This window comes from Lissotriton vulgaris, chromosome 3_1 (assembly GCF_964263255.1).
Source record: "Lissotriton vulgaris chromosome 3_1, aLisVul1.2, whole genome shotgun sequence".
In the NCBI taxonomy this organism is placed as follows: domain Eukaryota; kingdom Metazoa; phylum Chordata; class Amphibia; order Caudata; family Salamandridae; genus Lissotriton; species Lissotriton vulgaris.
The window spans coordinates 631,968,791-631,992,358 of record NC_141689.1 but is presented as its reverse complement, the minus strand read 5'-3'; the positions used below and the strand labels follow the sequence as shown (position 1 = coordinate 631,992,358).

General features: G+C 41.1%; 1 protein-coding gene across 1 annotated transcript in view; it reads left to right on the top strand.

Moving 5' to 3' along the window:
• The window catches only part of MCTP1 (multiple C2 and transmembrane domain containing 1), a 1,759,297-nt gene that overhangs the window by 919,501 nt on the left and 816,228 nt on the right, over positions 1 to 23,568 (top strand). Inside the window, exon 9 of the mRNA XM_086960921.1 lies at positions 6,048 to 6,234. Within this exon, the coding sequence (XP_086817047.1) occupies positions 6,048 to 6,234 (187 nt within the window). The remainder of the gene's footprint in view (positions 1 to 6,047; positions 6,235 to 23,568) is intronic.

The following is a 23,568-nucleotide window of genomic DNA, read 5'->3' as shown; positions in this document are numbered from 1 at the left end:
GCAGCCTGAACACGGGCCTGTCACATGGCATGATTGCTGCGGAAACAACTGCAACGGTTCACTGGTTTACCTCTAACTAAATTGTATGCATTTATTTTAATCATGTTTTCATTTGATTTACATGAATTACTGATCGTACGATAAGTTAGCATGCAAGTGCATAAAATCATGAAAACATCAGCTCGCGGGTTGTAATTATATGCTGCAAATAAAGACATCATAAAAAAACACACACATATTTAAATACAGAAATGATAGTTCGTTAAATTCATCAGCACTTACCCTCGGTAATTCGGATTTCGGTTGCGGTGATCACTTCCGAGCTCTGCTGTTCATAAAATAGCAGGCGTTCCAAGCTGGAATCTCAGTGCAGGCAGTGTTATTGTGTTTATGACGTTGTATATATGGCCCACCAGAGTTTGAATACGATAGGATAGAAGGGTTGTTACGCACTCCTTTGATGACACAGCAATGTACTATTATATTTGTGGAAAACACCTATTGTCACAGCAGGGCATTGTGACATGTCCCATGCAAGAAACAAAGGCAGCCTTCATTCACCTCCCCCTGTCATGGTTCTCTACAGGCCAGAGGGAAGTTGGCCGGAAGTGGGAAGAAGCTTTCGCTGCTGGGGCCATCTTCTTCCGCACTACATCTCTATACATTTGTCCACCAGTTCTGGGGCTCCACGAGTTAGATCGTAACTCGAGTGAGTACCCAGGAAGTAGTAAGGAGCCTATAGCTGGCCCTCACTGTTATCTACTGTGGGAGCTCAACACCAATATTTTAATGCACCCTGATATTTTACATCACTCCGATATTTTACATCACCCCAGAATGCACCTCAGAGGTTATGCTCCAGCAACATTAATCTTGCGATTGTGAGTAGAGTCACCACCCTCCTCAACAATAGACCCATCAAAATTAACAGCGTAATAAGTAACAGGGACAACACAATAACTGAGTTCAATATGAATGAAAGTGAAAGGGTTTTTGTTAGATCTGGCAGTCTTAGGGTGGTGTTCCCCCAAACTTTTTGCCTTCACCCTCCATTTTTGCTGATCTCATTTTTGCCGGCCTTAGGTGCGCACTTTACCAATACTGATCAGTGATAGAGTGCATGTGCTCACTCCTCAAAACATGGTAACATTGGCTTATCCTCCACTGGCATATTCAATTTACTTGTCAGTATTTGTATTTTTGTATTATATTTAGAATGTATAGAGCGCGTTAAGCCAAAAAGGCATCAAAGTGCTAACCTCGGTTTGGAAACCGCCTAAAAAGAGACTACAAGAACATCCTAAGGTTAAGAGGACAACCAGGTTTTGAGATGCTCTTTAAACACGAAGTAGGAATAAAGATTTGCAATACAAGCTGGTAAAATGGTCCATTACCTGACCGCTGCCACAGAAAAAGTGCGGCCACCTCATCTAGTATTCTGGAACCTGGGAAAAGTCACCTTCCTCAGCACTGCAGATCTAAGCTGCCTTTTATAAGAGTACCAGTAAAATGTGTTTCTCCAGTATCATGGGCCCTGCTGGTTCAGAGCCTTATAGACCATACATGGAGATTTGAAAATCACCCGTTTCCTCATTGGTAACCAGTGACGTGACCGCAATCCCTCCCTAACAGAGGTGTTTAGGAAGATCCAAGACCACCCAGGCAGCCGCATTTTGGATGATCTGTAGTTTAAGCGTACTGGTTGACATTTAAATATAGAGTGTTATAGCAATCGAGGCAGGATGTGATTAGGGCTATGACCCCAGAAACTCTTAATTCCTAGGAAGGGAAAGATCTTCTTAAGAATCTTATTAATGAAGAAGCAGGAGCTCACCGTCCTGTTTTTCTGAGTTATCAAAAATCACTTCAAGATTTTTTCAGGCAACCACCGGAATGGGTAAAGGGCCGCAAATCTCAGGCCACCAGAGCTCAGACCACTCTGAGTTATCCGTCCCAAACGCCACAGCCTGTCTCCTTGGTAATAAGTTTTAACCAGTTCTACTTCATCCAGGTATTCATTTCAGTCATACAGGACTTAAACTTATCCACCACTAGTGCCACGTTGTCAGATGCAGAGACAATAATTTGGGTATCATTCGCATAGGAAAGCATCTGAAACCCGAAGAATCACACCAATTTTACCAGTGGGGCCACAAAAAAAGATTAAGCAAAATGGGACTGAGGGAGGACCCCTGCGTAACTCCGCAAGGAAGCTGGAAGGGTTTCACCCTATAGTCCCCGCAGCTGACAGTTTGGGTTCTATTCTCCAAGAAAGATCCCAAATGATCCAACACAGAGTCCCTGCCTGTCACAATATTTGCACCAAATGGGATGGAGATATTGTGTCCAAGACAGCGGACAGATCAAGTATAACCAAGATAGCTGCACCTCCCTGGTCCACATGGCAGCGAATAGAATCCACTGCAGCAATCCGTGTCAATTCAATGGCAGCAGAAGGGAAATTGGGCAAAGGTTTTTTAAGTCTCCAGGGACCCCATTCAGTTTCTTTTTGAGGGGGATGACAATATCCTCTTTGCAGCACTGGAGGAACACTCCTGACTCATGACCCTTACCATACAACGTCTCCACGAAGGCTGCTATAGGGGCAGGCACAAGTTGCAGCACTTTGGGAGCTCACAGATCATCAAGAGAAACAGAGGCTATATGTAAAAGGAGAGGTTTTTTAAGGGAGGAAATGGGTGAAAACTTGGACAAGACACCAATAACAGCAAAATGAATGGGTCACATTCCGTTAGCATAGGTAATTGACACTTAATGTGCCCAGGGCCTGCAAATTAAATGCTACCAGTGGGTCTGCTGCACTGATTGTGCCACAGACCCAATTAAGTAACCCTTTAAACATGTCTCAGACCTGCCACTGCAGCCTGCATGTGAAGTTTAAACTGCCACGTTGATCTGGCTAAATAAACCTTTAGCAAGGCCCAAACCTTCCTTTTTACTACTTATAAATCACCCCTGGGGTAGGCCCTGGATAGCCCAAAAGGTAGGGTGTGGTGTATTTAAAACAAATTATACATGCCCTGGTACTGAAAAACTCTTACATTTGTTTTTCACTACTACAAGACCTACTATTGGAGTTACCTTAATATATTTAATAAGCAGTAATTTCCAAATGAGAGCAGGTACCCAATTATGTTTCGTGTCTTTGGAATTTTAATGAAAAATCCTAACTTAGGTGAAGTTTGATTTTAAATTAAAATTTTGGAAATGCCCTTTTTAAAAAGTTGGCCTTTTTCCTGCTTTGACCATTTAGAGCCTGTAGCATGGCTCTGGGTCACATGACTGGGTGTAGTTGACAGTTGAGCTTTATGTCGTATTCCTAGCCAGCCACACACAATAGAGAGCTTAGGTGTGCCTGGGTAGGCCATTACTGGCAGTATGGGAGGGCGGTGATTGGCACAGCCCTACTTACGCTTGAGTAGGCTGTGCCCTGCCTCCAGACAAAGGGCTGCATTCCCCAGGTCTCCCCTTCCAAATACCAAACCCAGTGGTATGTATTCATGTTTTGCGTTCGTATGCAACCAATTAATCTTTTACCACCTTCTCAAAGGGGACACCTTCCCCTTAGTGAATGTTGAGAAAATATTTTTAAGAGTAGACTATGGTCCCAGGGGTGACAGCCTTCTCTTAAAATATTAAAGTTATGCTTTTCATTTTTTGGTAATTCATACCATTTTTGTTTAAGAAACGGGTTTCATGTAAAAAATTTTTTTATTTAAAAGCAATCACAGACATGGTGGTCTGCTGACCTCAGCGGGCCACCATCTCTATGATGACTGTGATTCCTAGTAGGTCGCAATTTGCGACCTACCACATTAATATTCATGGGGTAGGTTGAGTTACAACCCATTAGGAATCTCTTATTTGGGAGTCGATCTTTTAGTACATAGGTCGGACCACACTAGTCACAAAACGAATGGTCACAAATTGTAACCCATATTTTACGACCGCTTCTTAGGTCTTCTGATCCTAAATTCGCAACTTGGTAATGTAGATTCCTCATTAAGTAATCACAAATAGTTGGTACAAATTATCCATTCATTAGTTATTTGATTCGATGTGTAGTTGATAGAGTTATTAGAAATCATTCTTTTGCTGCATTTTGTGCATTAGAACAAGCTCTTTTAGCAGTAATAAATCAGTTTGTGACCAATTAGCGAATTGCTGACCCATTGTACATCGGGCCCAAAGTTTCTACTTTCTGGCTCCATGATAATGTTTCAACTATCTAACAGGAAGATTAGAGGTTGCCATATTTTGTTAACTGCAATAATCTGTGCAGTCTGTGCTGCGCCAATAGCATACTTCACTCAGTGGTTTTACTCCACTAGCGCAGTGTTTGCTGGTTACAAAGCACAACAAGAACTAAATCTGTCATATGCAAATATTGTGAGGTTTATGAAAAGGAATACATGTATGATCCATTTTATCATCGATAAAAAATGTTTGTGTTATGATGGACAACATGTATAATCCAAGATTAAAATTTTTGGTATAGATGCCCATAGATGAACTTCTCTTCCTGCTCCTCTTGATTTCACCAGGCTTCATAATTCATCCTCGCTCAGTCTCGGGTCCCGGTCAGTCACTGAGGCTCATGCATGGTCACTCAAAAGCATTAATATCGATATTTCACCATTGCTGGCCTTCCTCTTGGAATTGTTGTCCCATGATGTAGCCATTTGATCAAAGAGCATAACTTATAATATTAATGTAATCTTTGAGCAGGAGGGGGTTGAAGAAAGGAAAGGCAGGAGAGGTTTCCAGAACAGAAAATGCAGGAGCTTGATGGGGTTTCGTAGATGTGATGTTACACTTAGGATCCTGATTATAGAAGGGCGAGCATGCTTAATCTCACAAAAAGTATTGGTAGAATAATGTCCTCTGTATGTTTAATTTGCTTATCTAGTGGGGAATCAGTTGGAGAATGTTACAGTGATGGGTGAAACTATGTTGCTATGAATTTTTGAACAATACAACACCATCATACTCTAAGTCAGGTTTTTAGACTTCAATCTCGGAGTGACCATTTGGGCTCCAATTATGACCTGTGTAGAGTTGAAAGGCACGGGGAACATATACCGCCCTTCCAGCCAGCATTCTCCCTTTATGTCCTTTACCCCATCCATTTTTCTCCACCCCACACCTTACAAACCCCACCCGCACATTTACCATCTGACTAAAGCAGATGTTAAACCCCATGGAAAAGAAAATACTGTGCAGAATACCACCTGGTAAATCTGGCTCAGTACAGTTAGTCTCTGTTCCCCAGGGTTAAACTCATAATTGCACCATACTGGTGGGGCGTTACTGCACAGTGCCAGTAATTTACAGGTTTGGAGTTTGCATCCCACCCGTACCGTGCAAACCATAACCAAGACCTTTATATCATAACATTCAATATAGGTCGACTTATGTAGCGAAATAAATATTGCAAAATATCAGCTTTCATGGGAATTTATACATCAACATGGAAAGAGAATATATAATGATAAATTTGGACTGTTTGCGATCAGTCTAAATTATATTGCTGGACCGCTCAAAAGGTTTGTGTACCTGCATTTAGAAGTTTATATGATCACCTGCTTCCTGCCACAATATCTTCATTCAAGCTTTTATCCTTTCCAAATCAATAAGTCAAGCGCCACTGAATTGGATAATATTAAAATCTCCTTTGAGCACCAATAGATATTTTAGCGTTTAGGATTTATTCTGCGAATAGGCAATATTTTTATGTCTAGGGGATGATCTTACAAAATCCTTGATTTAATAGTTCTAAGAAACACCTACTTTTCTCAAAGGTAAAATTAGGAGCATTTTAACTCCAAATTTCTAAACAGTTGTATTTATAATGAAGGAAGTGTATGACATCATAAATAATGCCAAATGTATAACTATATATTGAGAGAAAGAAAAGAAATATACTGCATAGTTTATCATAGATAACAATTCTGTGCGCATTTCTAGGTGTATATGATATTGCAACAGTGAAATATTCCATCTCATCCAGAGTTTGCTGTTTTCAGGTGCCAGGTTGACTTGTCTACCCTGAGTAAAGAACACACCCACAAACTAGAGCTGCCGCTGGAGGAAGGAGAAGGCTACCTTGTGCTGTTGGTCACCCTCACTGCGTCCGCTGCTGTCACTATATCGGACATTACTGCCAGAACCGCGGAGGACGACAATGAGCATGAGGAAATTGTCAAGCGATATGTAGGTAGCAGTTAAGTTGCTAAATTTGCACCCTGATGTTTCATGGCTATAGAATTGGGCCCTAGAAAACTGTCCCTGAAAATCTGCTGGAATGTTATTTGTTTCTGGAACTGAAGATTGGTTTCATGGACAAGAGTATGAGAGCCTTTATTTAAAGATCCCAAGCAGGAAGTGGAGTAGAACAGGGAGAGGTGTTGTCTAGGGCAAATCTGAATAGGTAGCTCTAGAATTGCACCACGTGGAAAGGTCACAATCCTCCTTAGTTGTGTTTTGACGTGTTGAGAATTCATTTATTTTACGTTTATCTGTAGTGCAAGTCTAAACCTGAATAGAAGACTTCAGTGTGAATCAGTCTTTGTGGCCACAAAATACATTTCCTTCTGTACAAAACCACATATATGGGTTGGAAAGTCTTTTTTTTTTTTTTAAGTTTGAGGTTTAGGGTTGGAAAGTCTTTGAACAAATAAAAGAGGTCTTGTGGCCGTTTCAAATTGTAAACAGAAGGGTACCTTAAAGAGTCATGTTTTTTAATATGTAAGTTATAAAGGAATGTACCAATGATTTATGACCTGAACTGTTACCACCTCTCTGGTTCTCTTCATAACTGATTTGCAAAAGGGGTAGTTGTGAGTGCCACCACAAAATCAATCACATTTGGCATATGAGTGATGCTATAATATACAGAATGGTGCGCAAAAATGTTTAAAAAAAAGACAAGAAACAGCACTTTGTGATATTTCCCCTGCAACTGCGATCCTCCCCGATACCTACCCGAGGCAATACGATGGTTGGAGCATTATACTTGTATGTGAGTTAGTATGGAATGGTTCCACTGAGCTGTATTTTGTAAACTCCTTTTCTCGCTGCTCAAAAAAGTGACATGGATCCTAACAGCCCCTTTTCTCTTCTTCTTCCCATAATATGCTGCCACCATGCACATTTTACTCACCGGGGCATAGGATTTAGCCATTCTAAAAGTTGGAAATGTGCTTATTTGGCTCTATTTATATTTTGGGTGTGGTGGCAGCTAATTCCATGGGACAGCTACCTCTTTGGTAATCATGCCGGATAGTTCCTCTCACTGTGTTCTTAAACAGGAAACATTTTATTTCAAAAGACAGCTTCTACCTTTTTATTGGACATGCAGGCCATCGTCCCTGTAACAGGAGGTCACAAAACGGGCCTGCCTAATTAATATTCATGAAGTAGGTTGTTTTGCATCCTCCTGAGAAAATGCAATTTGTGATGAGATTACTACACGGGTTGCATTGTAAATTATGCCCCATAGCAAACCAGTTGGTGTGCAAACTACACATCCATGGTTTGTGAACAGGGACTCTACAGGAGGCCTTTGACAGAAAATACAGGGACGAGGAATCAGTGGACAACATTTAAACACAAACAACCAGTGTCAGTGAATTGAACAACGAGAACAATATTAGCACAGAACAATATTAGCAAGGCAGATCAAAATGAGGTTGACAATGAGAAATACTGGAGAGCGAGAAACTAGGGATCAGATTTCAGATAAATGTAACAGTGGGTCTTACATGTGATTTTTAGCAGTAGGGTAGGTGGAGTGATGGTAACAAGAAGAGTGTGGAAGGAACGGATTAACAAGAAAGAAGAAAGCTAATGTGTAGGATACAAGGATACTGAAGAGGTACAATCATTATCACACAGCAGGATCTATAATAACTTTTCTGCACACCATGAACCAAAGGTATGCCTTTCGCGTTTCATGTATGCTCGTTGTTGATATCAGTGAACAAGCTGCAGGCAAACACTGTGATTGGATCATACTACGAAAAGGGAGAGAACCCAAGGCTACTAGGCAAATTAGTGGATTAGGAGACATAAGCAGGTAGAGGGGACAGAGCCCCTTGGAGTCCTTTCTTCAAATTCACTGTGGCTATAGATCACGTATAGGAGTAATGTACAACACAACTGACTTCCAAGAAAGTCATTTAGGTGAATTTAAGAAACGCTCATTGATTGGCCAGATGGTCACTTCTCCATCTCTGGTGTCAGTAGAGAGTAACATGTAGGAAAAGTGTGGCTTGGTACAGTCGCCAGGATTCTTGCTCGACTCTGCCAAAGCAGCATCGCTGCTCAGCAGTCCTGAGAACTAAATAGTTCCAAAGACAAAGAGGTATTTACAATTCACAATGAATGAAGGGGAAAATACTATAACTATATCGAAATAAAATATTTCTGAATAACGTAGTAAGGCAAATGCAGGCAGTGCTGTTAGTTCAGTCAATGAAGCAGGGTAGAGTGTCTAAGTCCCGCAGTTCATAATTCATAAAGGCACTTCAGATAGCTAGCTGTCTCAGGGTCAATAATTAATAAAACACGGGCTTCTGCTCTAACATAACAAAGGCTTTTATGCATAACGTTGCCATGTTTTAGAAGTTCCCGTAGGTTCTCGCCCATTAAGACAAGCCTTGAAATACAAAAAGCGATTTCTTTTTTTCATATTTTACAATATTCCATTCCCTGCCCGACATCCTTTCAATAACTGGATTTAATAAAGATGTACCTTATCAGGCTCTGCAGATAACGTGAAGTGCTGCTGCTAATGCGGTGCAATATTCTTCAAACAGATTAGCAGGATGGGCGCTTCTGCAAATTTATTCTAGCTATCTCCCCTGAATCAGCTGTCTGCTAATGCTTGTACAAGTCAAACACCAATCGTGTCATCATAAACATAGTTTAATAGAGGTGACTTAGTGAGGCTCCACACAGAGCCTTATGTTTGCTAAATCAGCAGAGACCCGGCAACTGCGATCCATGTCTGCCTATGACCTTATTAAGAGAATTAGTGGGCCTTTTTTTCTTTTTCAGAAGTTGGACTCGTTCCCTCTCAGGGTTGGTTTTGCGACTGGTGGATTCCATCTCATCTGGCTCGCTGATAGAATATGATTGCACATTTCCTATGGGTAAACAAGGTTTTATTTGAGGAGCAGGAATGCAGCACCAGTGCCGACGCAGCAGGCGCCCATCTTGTTTGCCCGCGTGCAAGATTAAATCGCCAATGTTGTCCTTCTGTGAGCGCAGGCTTCTAATCGGGGTGGCTCACGACCCTGTGAGGTCATAGAGAGACGCGAAAGCACATAATACATCTACAGTGAAATGCAGTACTCTAATGCAAGGAAAACACGCGCTATACCTACCTACATGTAAAATACAATGTCTAAAAGTTGGCCATACTCATCAATATAAATTGAACTTTCTATTCTGTGTAATTTTTGTTCACTGCAGCATATGCCATTTATCAGGCCTTTTGGTGCTGGAAGTTTGTTATAATGAGTGTTTCCATCTAAAATGGGATGTGGTGTAGAATGTTGCGTATGTCATTGGTGAGGTACTGGGGTTTTGGGTGGTGAGGTCATGGGGTTCTGTGGCGGTTGGGGCGGTCATTGTGAAGGTATTTGGCTTGAGAGGCACAGTTATTTATCTGTTATTAAACTTCAAAGAAGACCTTTAGGTGATGTGTCCTGATTATAACACTTTTTCTGGAAATGAGTAATGGAATGCCCCAAACACCTAACAGAGATGTGAATGGTGTCTGGTAGAGAATAGCCTGTGCCACCCCGGTGAAGCTGTTACTTGAAGGCTTTGTCAGATTTTGCCACAGTGCCTCCTGTAAGGACAGTAAGTGAAGCAGCATGCTGGAGCTGGAAACGATTCGTCTTGAACGCTGATTTACTGAGCCAAGACTATATTCAAGTAATTTAAAAAAAATATTGCGAGTGCAAGCCCTGCATCGCTCTTGTGCCAGTTTAAATAGTGGCCTGCATATAACTTCTAAGCACAGTCCTTCGTGCACTGAGAAGCTGCGTCACACAGGTTGTGTGAGCCCCGCGCGTGAAGAGCAGGATTTGGCACATGGCACGGAAGGCACCGCCGTGGTCTTGAGGCTGCGTCACACATCTGCCCGTATAGAAGTTGAAGACCGAGCAGAGCGCCAGCTCCCCAAAAGTGTGTGTCGCTTGCCAGAGACTGCTCGTTCACCAGGGCATTAAGGAGAGCTGCGAGCCTGTTGGTGGGTCTCCCAATGTTTTAAAAGAGAGGAAAAAATATTGAAATAATCATTTGATTCACTAAGTATATGTGTCTGAAGTAAAAAACCATCTGGAGTGACTGAAGAGATTTAACGAATTAAAGATTTGGCAGCGAGATACAGGAGCACTGTGAAAGGGCTCCGAGGATTATGAGACTATTGCAAAGTGTAAATGCACTCCCAGTTCAACCCGATGGTACTGTAAACACAGTGGAAAAAAATACACAACACACTCAGTGCACAGTATGCAGTCTCGCCTCCTTCTCCTCTGTGACCTGACTCTTCTCACGGGCTGCTAGATCTCACAAGCAAACTGGGGAATTCTCTGTGGTTTACGTGAGTTATTTAACCACAGTGCCACCAATGGTTTTCCCTATTATACAACTGTAGCACAGGAGATTGACGTCTACAGAATTCACAGTGCCATCTGGTGTATATAGTGAATATAAGTCAATTGATAACGGTGCCACCAGCCTTTCTTATGCAACAAGGTGATCCACTCATTGAATGGGAGTATTGGGCTGAAATCTTTGAAAACTATATCTTGGCACTTGAGGGCACAAATTTTTCACCTATCCGGAAGAAAGCTATTTTGATGGGGTGTTTGTGTCACCCAAGAGCACCACTGTGTTAATAAATATCAACGTGGCACACAGGTAATCCACAGGAGCGAAGATTGCCCCTCTGTCTCTCAAAGAGGAATGATTGTATGGTCTTAAGAATATACTAAAACAAACGATTTCCCGATGGGAGCCAGAAGGAAGTTGAGTTTGGAAGACCACAGAAGTTGGGGGTAATAAGGTCCAGAAATATCCCCACTCGGAATGACTCTAGATTAGTACTGATCAAGATTGAGATGTTCATGGTGCAAAAGAACCCCTAATGAAGTGACAGAAAAAGAAAATAAACATCCATTAGCCATTCCATCAGACAGAATATCTACGCATGTATAGTGGAATGTTCTTTGTGCCCAAAAAACGCTATAGGATACTCACCCTATTGATCTCCCTTCACTCTTTGAAGTAAAAAGGAAAAATAATTTCTCATCAAGCGAGAGTCCAACCAGGACCTCCTTAGGTATAAACAAACGTTTGCACAAGTCTGATTCAAGAACAAACAATGGCACTCTTCGTCAATTCCACTTCACAGCAAAAAATAAGAAACCAAATAGGACAAAAAAATAATGTGCTGCTTAATTACACACCGACTTAGTGTCATCGCTCACTTCAGAAACCTCTTGGAGAGGTTAATTTCACAGCAACAAGCTATGCACAGGCTGGTTCGGAAGAGGCCAGATACTCCGTCAATTGTCTTTCCCAGCCGGGAACCTAGGAAGAGCTTTAGCGCCCGAAAAGTCAGAGGAAATACGAAAAGATAAAAGCTAGACCACTTCCCAAATAGGATCTGGAAGCGGAGCCTGCTTCGGCTTCGGCATTTCAATGTGAACCGTGGGAGGGTGTGGTCCTCCAAGACCTGAGGAAATCCTGAACTCAGCAGTGAATCCATACGCACAGCTGCTTTTATACCGAGTCCAGTGCTCCTCCTCTGCAACACATGATGTTCATTAACTCCGATTGTAGGTGAGTTAATTAAAAGGCAGAAACGGGGTAGTGAGAAGTTTTTTTGACACAAAGAATATGAATGCTGCCTAGAGGAAGACGGTATCATTTGTACAACCAAAACCTACACTATCCATGTGTCTGAGTAAGGGGGAGCACACTGATTGTGCAGGATGCACGCAGTGTGACAGTTTGGCCGCTGAAGTACAACATATTTTTTAATACCTGCCACAAGTGCTTGAGGAGAATGGTGATGTAATAAGAGATGTGTATAAGGAGACCAAGTTAAGGTTACATAATGGTTTTGCCAAAGTAATAACATTGTTATGAGACGCCACTAGTTTTATATGCAACCGTAAAAGCAATTTGAGTCAATTAATGAGTTTGTGGCTAAGTTGCACGAGCTGGCTGAAAGTGTAAATTTGGTTTGATGACTGAAGAAATGATCAGAGACCAGCTGATTGTTAAGTGCAGTAGTACAAAAATACAAGTAAGACTTTGGGCTGCAAGTAATAATTCTCTCAAGGATGCTATCAAGATTGCCAAGATTTTAGAGGAGTTGGAGAAATGCATGAAGGAGATGCAAAAAAATGGAGGCGAAATCCGGTTATGCCATAGCAAAATTTGACAGTGAACTGGATTTAGTTAACGCACTGAAAAAGAAACTCTGTATACCAAGTGTCAGTATAACAGGCGTTTTGAGAAAGAAGTCCCCCAAAAATGAAGTTCTTAAACAAACTCTCCAAAATCAAAAAGTGGCTGCTCGTGTTACAGGTGTGGTAAGTATTCCCATCTGAGTGAATCAAAAACCTGTTTTGCCGTACACAAAGAGTGCCGCCTTTGTGCAAAGAAGGGGCACTTTGCCTGTGTCTGTAGGTCCTCAAAAAAGAGAGTCTCAGTCCTGGAGGAGGCTGAGGATGTTGTAGAACACAGAATTATGATCATTGGTGAGGAGGAGCAAAACAAATGAGAAGAGAAATCTACCACTCAAAGCAAAATTCAGGATTAAAGACAAGTCAGCCATCTTAATGGTGGATTCAGGCTCCCTGTATATAATTGTATCAAAATGGATGTTCGATGCCGGGTGGTCAGGAAAAGCAGTGAAAGTATCAATGAAATTCTAACAGGATATTAGCTGACTTTGGTGTGATTGGATTCTTCACATCAGAAATTGAATTTAAGAAGTGAATTACAAAGGGAAAGGTGTAGCAGCTGATGATATTGGGCTGGTCACATCAATACTACCTGCACATAATTGTGAACCCACGGGCGAGAGACTAAGTGTTGGTGGTTGACGTGGAAGAACTGGATGTTTTGCTCGAAGACTTTAAAAGAGTTTTTGAGGACAGAATAGATAAGACAAAAGACTATCAGCACAGAATAGTATTAGGAAAGACACAGTGCCGGTTAAACAGTCAGTGAGGAATGTACCTTTGGCAGCTCCCGCTGAATGAAAAACTACTCTTGATCAAATTATTAAAGACAAGACCATAGAGTCATTGGAGGTGATGCAATGGTTATCACCAGTCATTGTAACAAAAAAGGCAGATGGCTCTCTTCGATTCTGTGCAGATGTGCGCAGCCTCAACCAAGCTGTTGTTATGGACTGCTTTCCGTTGCCAAATATCAAAAGTTAATCTTCCAAACGTCAATTTACAAATATTTTTCTAAGTTGGATCTCAGGAGCACCTAGCACCAGGTGAAATTGCATCAAGACTCCAAACACTTGATGGCATTTATTACAATGGAGGGCATCTTCCAATTTAACAGGTTACCATTTGGGCTCTCCTTATCATGCAGTGTAATTTAGAGACTGATGGCTAACTTGTTGTCTGGAGTAAAAAACATGATCTTCTTACAAGATGACATATTAACCTTTGGAGAAAATGTTGTTGACCACAATAAGGCGTTGTGTGAAGTTTTGGACCAAATCGCTGAAGCAGGCATGATTTTACACAAAGAAAAAGGCAAATTCCTGGTAAAAGAGGTCAAGTACTGTGGGCATCTTATTACAGGTTAAGGAATAATGCCAAAGATGAATTTGGTCAGTGCAATAGTGAATGCACAAATGACAAAGATAAGCTGAGATCATTTATGGGACTTATGGAATATTATGCGAAATTTGTGAGAGATTTTGCATACAAGTCAAGTCTGTTGAGCGACCTATTAAAGAAAGGGAATAAGTTTGAGTGGAGAGAGGCTCAGCAAACAACTTCTGACCAGCTTAAGATGGACATCTCACATGCTGCAATTGGAATTGGAGCTGTATTTTCACAAATGCATAAAACAAAGGAAAACACCTGTAGCTTTCATTTCTCGCTCATTTTCTAAAGTGGAAAATAATTATTTAGTCATTGAGTGAGAAGTATTTGCTGCCGCTTGGGCCACAAAATATTTTCATGTTTTTATTTGGGTTGGAAAGTTTACGTTAAGGACGGATCGCAAGCCACTGTTACAAGTCCTAGGGCCAAATTACATGACCAACTGTTCTGGTAACTTGGTGAGGTTGGCTGTAAAGTTACATGACTATGATTGTGTGTTTGAATATCTGCTGGGGTAGAGGCACAAAGTGGTGGATTGCTTGCCAAGACTATTAGTAAAGGCTGCTGGATGAGTGCAGTTTTGATTCTGAAGAAGTGGTGGCTGAGATAGAAGATGCAACTGAGGGTTTGCAAGGCTGTGTGACCATAAATGAGTGGGTGAAGGCCATAGATGAAGATGTGGTCCCTGAGGCTCTGAGAAAAATGCTCATGGGTGAGATGAGAAGGGAGAGCACATTAACCGATGGAGTAAGACTCTCCCACAAAGTCATAGGAGAGTTATCCCTAGTGGGGAATAGACTGGCCTTGAGAAATGAAAAATGTGTGCCACCACCTGCTGTTAGAGAGAAGCTTAAAGGTTGGCCCATGAGGGGCATATAGAACAAACCTCACCATCAAGAGGCTTAAACAGAGACTTTGGTGGCCCAAAATTTGTACTCAAGTAAGGATGGGTTGAAAAGTATGACGTTTGCAAGCAGTCTGAGTCTGAAAAAAGGTTAAGAGTTGGTCTAGGAGTGACAGAACATGATCAACATGTTGTTGAGGCAGATGTTGTTGGGGAGAAGATGTGTCTAGATTTTATAGAACCATTTCTATGCTGTCCTGAGCATGAGAGATATGCAGCAGTGTTCGTTGATGTCAAGTTCAGATCGTTGGAGGTCGTTTTCATGCAGTGTATCAACACTAAAGCCACCATTGCTGTGCTAGCAGAGATATTCAGAAGAATTACACTGATTACTGGCAATGGCACTCAACTTACTGCTGTTGACATGCAAAAGTTCCTGAGTTACATGGGAGTTAAACATGTGTGTACTTCACTTTACAACCCCAAAGCAATGGCCAGGTTTAGAGGCTAAATCATTTAGTGAAGGTACCCTTCCATGAAATGGAACTACCTTGTAAAGCTGTTTTAGATGTGCAGAGTGTGGTCAAAGATATGTTATGGGCATACCGCACAACTGTAAACTCTGTACGGGTAAGACACTGTTTGAATTGATACAAGGCAGACAGTTGGGAACCAAGTTAGTTCCTAAATGGTTGTATGAGAGATGAAATTGGTTGAGGGTGCAAAAAGAACATCGGGGAGTCAACCAATGATTGAGGTTAATGATTTGGTGAATGTTAAGCCTGGTGGTGTGAGTGATGGTCTGGCCAAATTTCAAGGTCCCTATAAAGTGAATAAGGTGGGTGGAAATTGGGTAAAGTTAGAACATTGTCAGACTTGGAACATTAGGAGAGCTGCTCTGTTTCTGAAGGATGGGAGAGGTGAGGTCAAACCTGTAGGGTGTGGAAAGTGGCACTGGCTGATTGTTGATGGATGATAATGACTTCCACAAATCTCCTATGTGTGACAGGGGTCATGTAGCTGGTTCATATCGCAACCATGAAGTCACTGATGTGCATGAGGCCCGAATGAGCACGGCCCCTATATGGTGGGGAGACTATATGTGGGGTTAAATCATTTTTCATTTAGTGTCTAAGTATGGGGTTGAAGGGTTTACCTGTTTGCTTCATGTTCGTAGTAGCGTTTGTGGGGATATTTTGTCATTTTTGTTGTGTTTTTGGAAGGAGGGGAGATGTGTTAAAATGAGGGTTTCCATCTAGAGTGAAATATTGTGTAGAATGTTGCATATGGCATTGGGGATGTAAAGGAGTTCTGGGTGGTGAGGTCATGGGGTTTGGTGATGTACTGGGGTTCTGGGCGCTGAGGTCATGGGGTTCTGTGCTTGTTGGGGTGGTCAATGTGAAGGTGTCTGGCTTGCCAGGTACGGGTTGTTCATCTGTTTTTAAACTTAAAGAAGACCTTTAAGTGTTGGGTTTGATTACACCAAAGTTCTTGGGAATTTGCATATGTTCCAGTTTTCTCATCACATAATGGTATGTATGTATTTTTGAGAAACAAGGGGGACCCAGAGGGTAGCTAAGAACCATGGGTATCAACTAAGTTTTGGAAACAAGGGTTCCTAGCTTATTAGGAATCATAGCAATACGGTATAGAACACAATAGGCTACTATACGTTTAAATTTCCTTGCCCAGCCGGACAAAGAATTTATTTATCAACAGGTATCAGATATAGTTATAATATATTTCTACAACAGTAGCGTGGCACAATCCTGTACCGTCCTAGGAGAAAAAGAAAGTAGAAAAGAGTGAAAGGGGTGTTTTCAGGCAAGAAAAAGGAGCAGGCAGGGCACTGTAAACAGTAGAGGATAGTGACAGTGTCGCCTGGAGTAGCACATACAAAATCACATATAAATTATTTTACATGTATGCCCACTCATGGTTGTCGACGTTTCAATCCCTTTGCTCAGTTACATAAAGGGGATCATCATCAGGACTTTAAAATAGAGTTTGCCTGAATATGACAACGCCTCTTAATGAGAGGTGGGGAATGCTGAACTTGATTATTAGGTAATGGTCATGACGTCAGGGCTGGTTTTCAGCGAGACAATCGGAGAGGACGTTCCTTATATAATCGAACAGACGCACTAATGGTGCAGTTGGTTGCTGTTTGTAAACTCGTATTCCCCGTTACGGCAAGGAGCCAAACAGTAATTGCTGTGCTTTCCGCTCCTGTTAATATGTGGGCGGAAGAGGGGAGGTACACTGGTTCTCTCGGTCGCGCCGGGTTTTGGGCGAGCGTATATAAAAGTAGGCCGATAGAGTAAGGCTCGATGGCCGTTCACTCCTCGCGAGCAATCTCGGAATGGGACGCGGTCGGATTAGACCTCGTGGATAAACTGGATACTCGGTCTCGATATCCAGTATCCTTGCCGTAACGGGGAATACGAGTTTACAAACAGCAACCAACTGCACCATTAGTGCGTCTGTTCGATTATATAAGGAACGTCCTCTCCGATTGTCTCGCTGAAAACCAGCCCTGACGTCATGACCATTACCTAACAATCAAGTTCAGCATTCCTCACCTCTCATTAACCCTTTCGATGCTGATGACGAGCTGGGCTCGTCATGGTGCACAGTGGTCGTGTGCTGATGACGAGCCCAGCTCGTCATAAAACAATGTAAAATAGCAATTTCCAGCACAGGAGGGAAATTGCCTTAGCAGCGAAGGTGTTAAGAGGCGTTGTCATATTCAGGCAAACTCTATTTTAAAGTCCTGATGATGATCCCCTTTATGTAACTGAGCAAAGGGATCGAAACGTCGACACCCATGAGTGGGCATACATGTAAAATAATTCATATGTGATTTTGTATGTGCTACTCCAGGCGACACTGTCACTATCCTCTACTGTTTACAGTGCCCTGCCTGCTCCTTTTTCTTGCCTGAAAACACCCCTTTCACTCTTTTCTACTTTCTTTTTCTCCTAGTACGGTACAGGATTGTGCCACGCTACTGTTGTAGAAATATATTATAACTATATCTGATACCTGTTGATAAATAAATTCTTTGTCCGGCTGGGCAAGGAAATTTAAACGTATAGTAGCCTATTGTGTTCTATACCGTATTGCTATGATTCCTAATAAGCTAGGAACCCTTGTTTCCAAAACATAATGGTATGTATGAGCATGATATGTCAAAGTTTTGGTTAGGAGATAGTGTGGAGGGTCATTTGATTAATTGATGATGTTTGACTGATTGGGGGCGTGGCTTGGGATCATTGATCATCCATTTTTCATGAGTAGGAGCTCTGGACCCACACACTGAACACACCAGGGCCATGAGTACAACAGGCCTTGCACTATGTGTAGAAATTCTTACTGTACCATTACAGGTAGAGGGCAACCATATGTAAATCAGGCTCAGTCTTGCTCCAATAGGAATAGCCGATCAAGAACAGCTAGGTCAGGACTCTTCTGACTGGGTGCACAGGCAACCCCATGCTTCTTTCAAATTTCCTCATGAGTGAGTTGCAGCTTAGGTATTAGGTATGTGTGGAACCAATCTCTGGAGATACCAAGCACTCCCAAGAGTGTCTCGTTGAAAACAAATGTGATAGTTCGAATGTTTGTATTAAACCCAGATACTGGTAATTCCTTTGGGACTCATTCAACTCAATTAATACTGTACTCACAGTAATAAATCACTAAGGGACAGATGTAGGTAATCCCAGATTACCGATTCTTAAATACCGAATCATACCGATTCGGTATTTAAGAACCGGCAATCGGGATGTAGGTATTTTTTCAGATTTAATTACCGAATTGGTATGAATTGGTAATTACCGAATCGGTATTTACCGATTCGGTAATTGCCATTCATTCCTATGGTCCTGGAGGCCCATAGGAATTAATGTCAATTACCGAATCGGTAAATACCGATTCGGTAATTGGGGGAAACATTGAAGGGTGGCAGGGTGTCACTTTGACACCCTGTTGCACCCCTCAATTGTGCATGGGTGCACATGTTGTAGACATACATGTCGTTTGGGGCATGAATGTCTGCAACATGGCATTGTTTAAAAGGCAAAAAAAAGTGCTTTTTAAAGGGTTTTCATTATTTACCACCAACTTCTAGTTGGTGGTAGATAATGAATTCTTAAACCCCTGTAGCACTGATGACAGTGCTACCTACATGTCAAAATACAGATTCAGTAATTTTACCGATTCGGTATTTTACCGAATCGGTAAAATTACTGATTTGGTAAAAATACCGAATCTGTATTTTACCATGCCCCTACATCTCCATCTTCAAATACCGGCTGGTAACTGTCGAAATCGGCCGTTACCGACCGGTATTTGCCCTCCTACATCTGGCCCTAATTAATTAATCTAATGCCCAACAACAATCTCTGTTTCAAATAAATATCTCTGATGTAAATCCTGCATATATTTGCCTCCCTCACCTTGCTATTTTCTTTTACATGTAAGACCAAATTCTTACCTACAGCTATCATTTTCTACACCACTTCCATTAACCATACCTTTCATTTTTCTGTTTTAACCTTAACTCTTTTCTTACAATAAACAATATTTTTACTATTAGAATTTATCTTTGCTCGCCATACTAGATGCATCCCACCTGCTTTTTAATTATAAAGTTTTAATAGTCCTGATTTAATTATCCCAAGAATTTTGTAGTCCAGTCTAAAATAAACTAAGATAACGTAACGAGCCCCTCCTCTGTATCCCGTGCTTCAGCGTGCCATCCCATATTCTCCTACTGCTGCCACTGTTATACTGCATCCTTCAATGTCCAACTACTGTTAACACCACTACATTGCCCCCTCCACTACTTTACAACACTCAATTTCTCTTTAGTTAAGTTTTGACTATGCAAATCTATATACAAGTTTGCCTACTTGCAAGCTGTTCTGAGAGGCTAGCAGGAGAAGACTGTCTGGGGTAATTGCAATATTCATAGTTTTTCACGAAAAATCTTGTGTATATGCCTATGATGGCTTTTGTGTAGGTTTAGACATGGAGGAGAGCATGTGAGGATGTAGCTTGTTTGTATTCCAGTTTATCATCATTAACGGGATATGTAATGTCAACTTCATGTAGCAGGGCCAGCAGTAGCTCTATGTACAGCTTGAGAAGTTGGATAAGAGCATTACCGAGGACAGACCCAGCATGCTGTAACACTCTTGCGACAGATGGGTGATGCACATGTTGCATTTCACAGATTGTACTCCAAATCTGTGACTACCACAGATATTTTCCACTATTAAACATCTTCCAGACTGAAATGGACTATCTGATCCTATCATCTGTGTCCAGTAACTTGACTAATTCTTGAGCAGGACCAACAGTCTCACCCTCATCATTTCACTTCCTACTCTAACCAACAGTTTTCTAGATAAACCTGTCAGGTTTCCATCCTTATGCTCTCTGTGTCTTTCCTAGACCTTTTTATAGTAATTTATGATTTTGTCTCCACTGACTTTGCTACTTAGTCATGATATGATTTTAATTATGGTTTCTAAAAATATATGTTCCAATGCTTCTTTGAACCTTCCCAATAAGCGTACAAGGACCTCTGGATCTGGAAGTATTCGCTTAAAATGCCTTAATTGGTATGTCTTTCTTTAAGTATACTGCATTTTTCTAACATATTCTCCTCTATGCTCCATTACTTCAGCATTTACATAGTTAAATATGGGATTTTGTTTTTGTAGTGTTCGTAAACTAATTCACAATGGATTGTGAAGTAGCTTAGGCATTGTGTCACCCCTCTGCACATGGACCTTTCAGAACAAGACATAATACTTGAAGTGGGCCTGATTCATGACCAGAACACCAATTGTATGAGGGAAGCTCTTCTTCATCTCCTGAAAACCTGTTCTAAGCAACATTTCAGTGACACCACAAACACCAGAGACAAAGTCTTCTGTCTCAACTCAGTGCTGTCCATTCACTTACACAATAACACTAGATGGGCTAGACCACCACACCATAAACTTCTCCAGTAATCAGAAACATTCTCCAACCCCACGTTAGCAAAAAGGCAAATCCACAACAATAAAACAAACCAAGATCACTTGGTGACCACTAATCACACTATCAGTCTCATTCATCTCAAAGATGTCACCCCCCCCCTCACTCCCTATTGCTACATTGCAAGAGAATGTAGATGCTTCTAGTTTTATGATCAGAGAATTTGGATTTCATTAAAGACATGGAGGCTAGCATAATGCATTAATCTTTTATTACTACTCCATGCAGCCTTTTAAAGCAACTTTTAACCACACTTAAAACACCAGATTTAGACAGTCTATATAAACTCTAGCCCAGCAGCCATCTTTCTCTTTGCAGCTGCTATGAGACTAAACAGTTTTTCTGTAAAACTTGAAATGAACTGAAAAAACCATAACATCCAATTCTTCTACTCTTTTCATATTTACTAATGTATTCCCATCTTCACTGAGTCTCTGTAAAAAGATATAATATCGAAATAAATGTAAACTGAAATATGAACATTGAGGCATATTTATTACCATATATTTTAAATCATGCCAACTTACATAACCACTCCCTTTCTCTATATTGCTCTTACTCGGGAATGGAAGCTGGGACAATGCTAGCTTCCCTGGCTTTAATGAAATCCAGATTCTCTGATCATTAAACTAGGAGAATCTCATTTCATGTCAAGATCGGAGGCTAGCATTATGCATGTTCAAAGCTGTGAAAACACAACAGACGACACATGCTCCATAGGTTTCACATATAACCTTACTAACACATCCACGTTAGACCAATCGGCGACCAACTGATGAAAAAACCTCACTCACCATCGCTCCTCTCACTGAAGGTGCACAATATTTTTCCAGATCAATTCCTGTTTCAAGCACACAAATTTAATCCTAACCCACTTTTGTCGCAGAACTCACAGGATTGTAAGGTCTCACATAAGATATCAACAACTGTGTCACACCATTCCTCCGGTATTCAATCATCTTGGGTTCATGCTACTTCAGATACCACACTAAACATAATTTTGGATGTTCATCAAATTGAGGATAAAACATTGAAGAAGACATAGTCTCAGTTATTTTTTCTATAACACCATCTGGGTTATAGAAACTATTACTCTTCTCCAAAGCTCTAACATCTGAAACACTGTAAAGGAAATTAAGCATTCAAGAGCTGCTATCTTACAAGGTAACTGTTGCGAAGTCAAATATTTATTGGAAGGGCAACTCTCCAAATCCTCAATTTTTTTATTTTCAGCTCACAAACTACTGTATCTTGGCCTAGGAGGTCACCGTAATGTAATACCCTTTATAACTCTACAAATGATGGTGTCTCTTTCTATCGAAAAACATCCTGCTGTACCCTGTCCGGCCGCCACTGCTGATCTATAGCAATTGATTCTCCTAAAGCTCAAACATTTTTCAAATAAAGAAAATGCAAAATTTGACAACTGTTGGTTGCATGTCAAGGAGAATAGTCATGAGATAAGATTCAAACAATTTTATCCACCTCTTCCATGGAATTACTGGTTCTCCTAGATCATTAAAGAATGGTGGTGGTTGCGCCATAGCAAATTAAACCATTATTTTAACAGTTATGCACTAGTAAATGGTGGAATTTCCCCTAAATTCTGTACTATGTATGTGAGATGAATTAATATTGCTCTAAACACACAATGCAGGCTGAAAATGCAGTAAGTATGAGCTATAAAAATATGCAGGTGGACAGTGTAATACATTCACCAATATGCTATTAAAATTGTAACATTGAGATAAAAATGGCAATATAATACATTCACCATTAATCCATTACAATTTTAACATTAAGGCAGAAAGATCGACAACTATGTCCCCGAACACTGCAATCCTAATGTGACAGTGCTCTAGACTACTGTACTGTTACTGAGTGAACAAAGGTTCTGTGGAGGTTGGTCTTCACTTTCCTTATAGCAACAAAGGAAACCTCAAGTGGTCTCACAGAGAATACTTTGCGCTGGTACAAGTTCCTTTACTCCCTGATGGGGTACAGTGTGTGTTTGACCCTTTCCGAATACACAGGTGTTCCAGCAACAGAGAGCCATGGAGCCTGTCTATAATGCAGGCACCTCCTTTGATGGTCATCTCTAAGGAGGGACAGGTGGGGACTGCTGCAAACCTGCCCGATTGCATATGTCACAACCAACATTATGACCAGCAGATACTAGAAATATGAAGCAAAACTGTAACCCCCACAATATATATTGGTCACATTAGTTATCCTCCAGAACACCTGACTAGACTTGACCGAGTGGTCATTCATCGATGGGAATTATATTCTCCGTATATTATTATTACTACTTTGAGCTGAGTCATCTACGTGTAGATGGAGACTCAACATTATTTAGTTTTAATAAATACGGTTTTTCTATCGGCAATCAGTTTCAATGTGTATTTCCAAATGTCGGTTTGAAAGTCTCTCTGTCTATTTAGTCTGTAGGTCGTTCTTATCATTTCTGAATATGAATAATTTTTCTTTTCTATTTGATGAATGATTAGATCGTCCGCTTTGAACAGACCCATTTAAAGTTGTAAGGATGTATGGGCTCTAATCGCGTTTGTTTATTTCAATATGGCGGCCACGATGTTAACATATCTACGGTCTACTCTTTCATTGACGAGTAGTCGTGCCTTAATAGTCCGTCTTTCATTTTCGGCCTATGACGTACCCTTCCGGGCATGAGGCACTGCCTGAACCTGCCCTATCCGTACGTTTAAATTGATGAAGGTAATGGTAATCCTGTCACTCACCAGTATACGG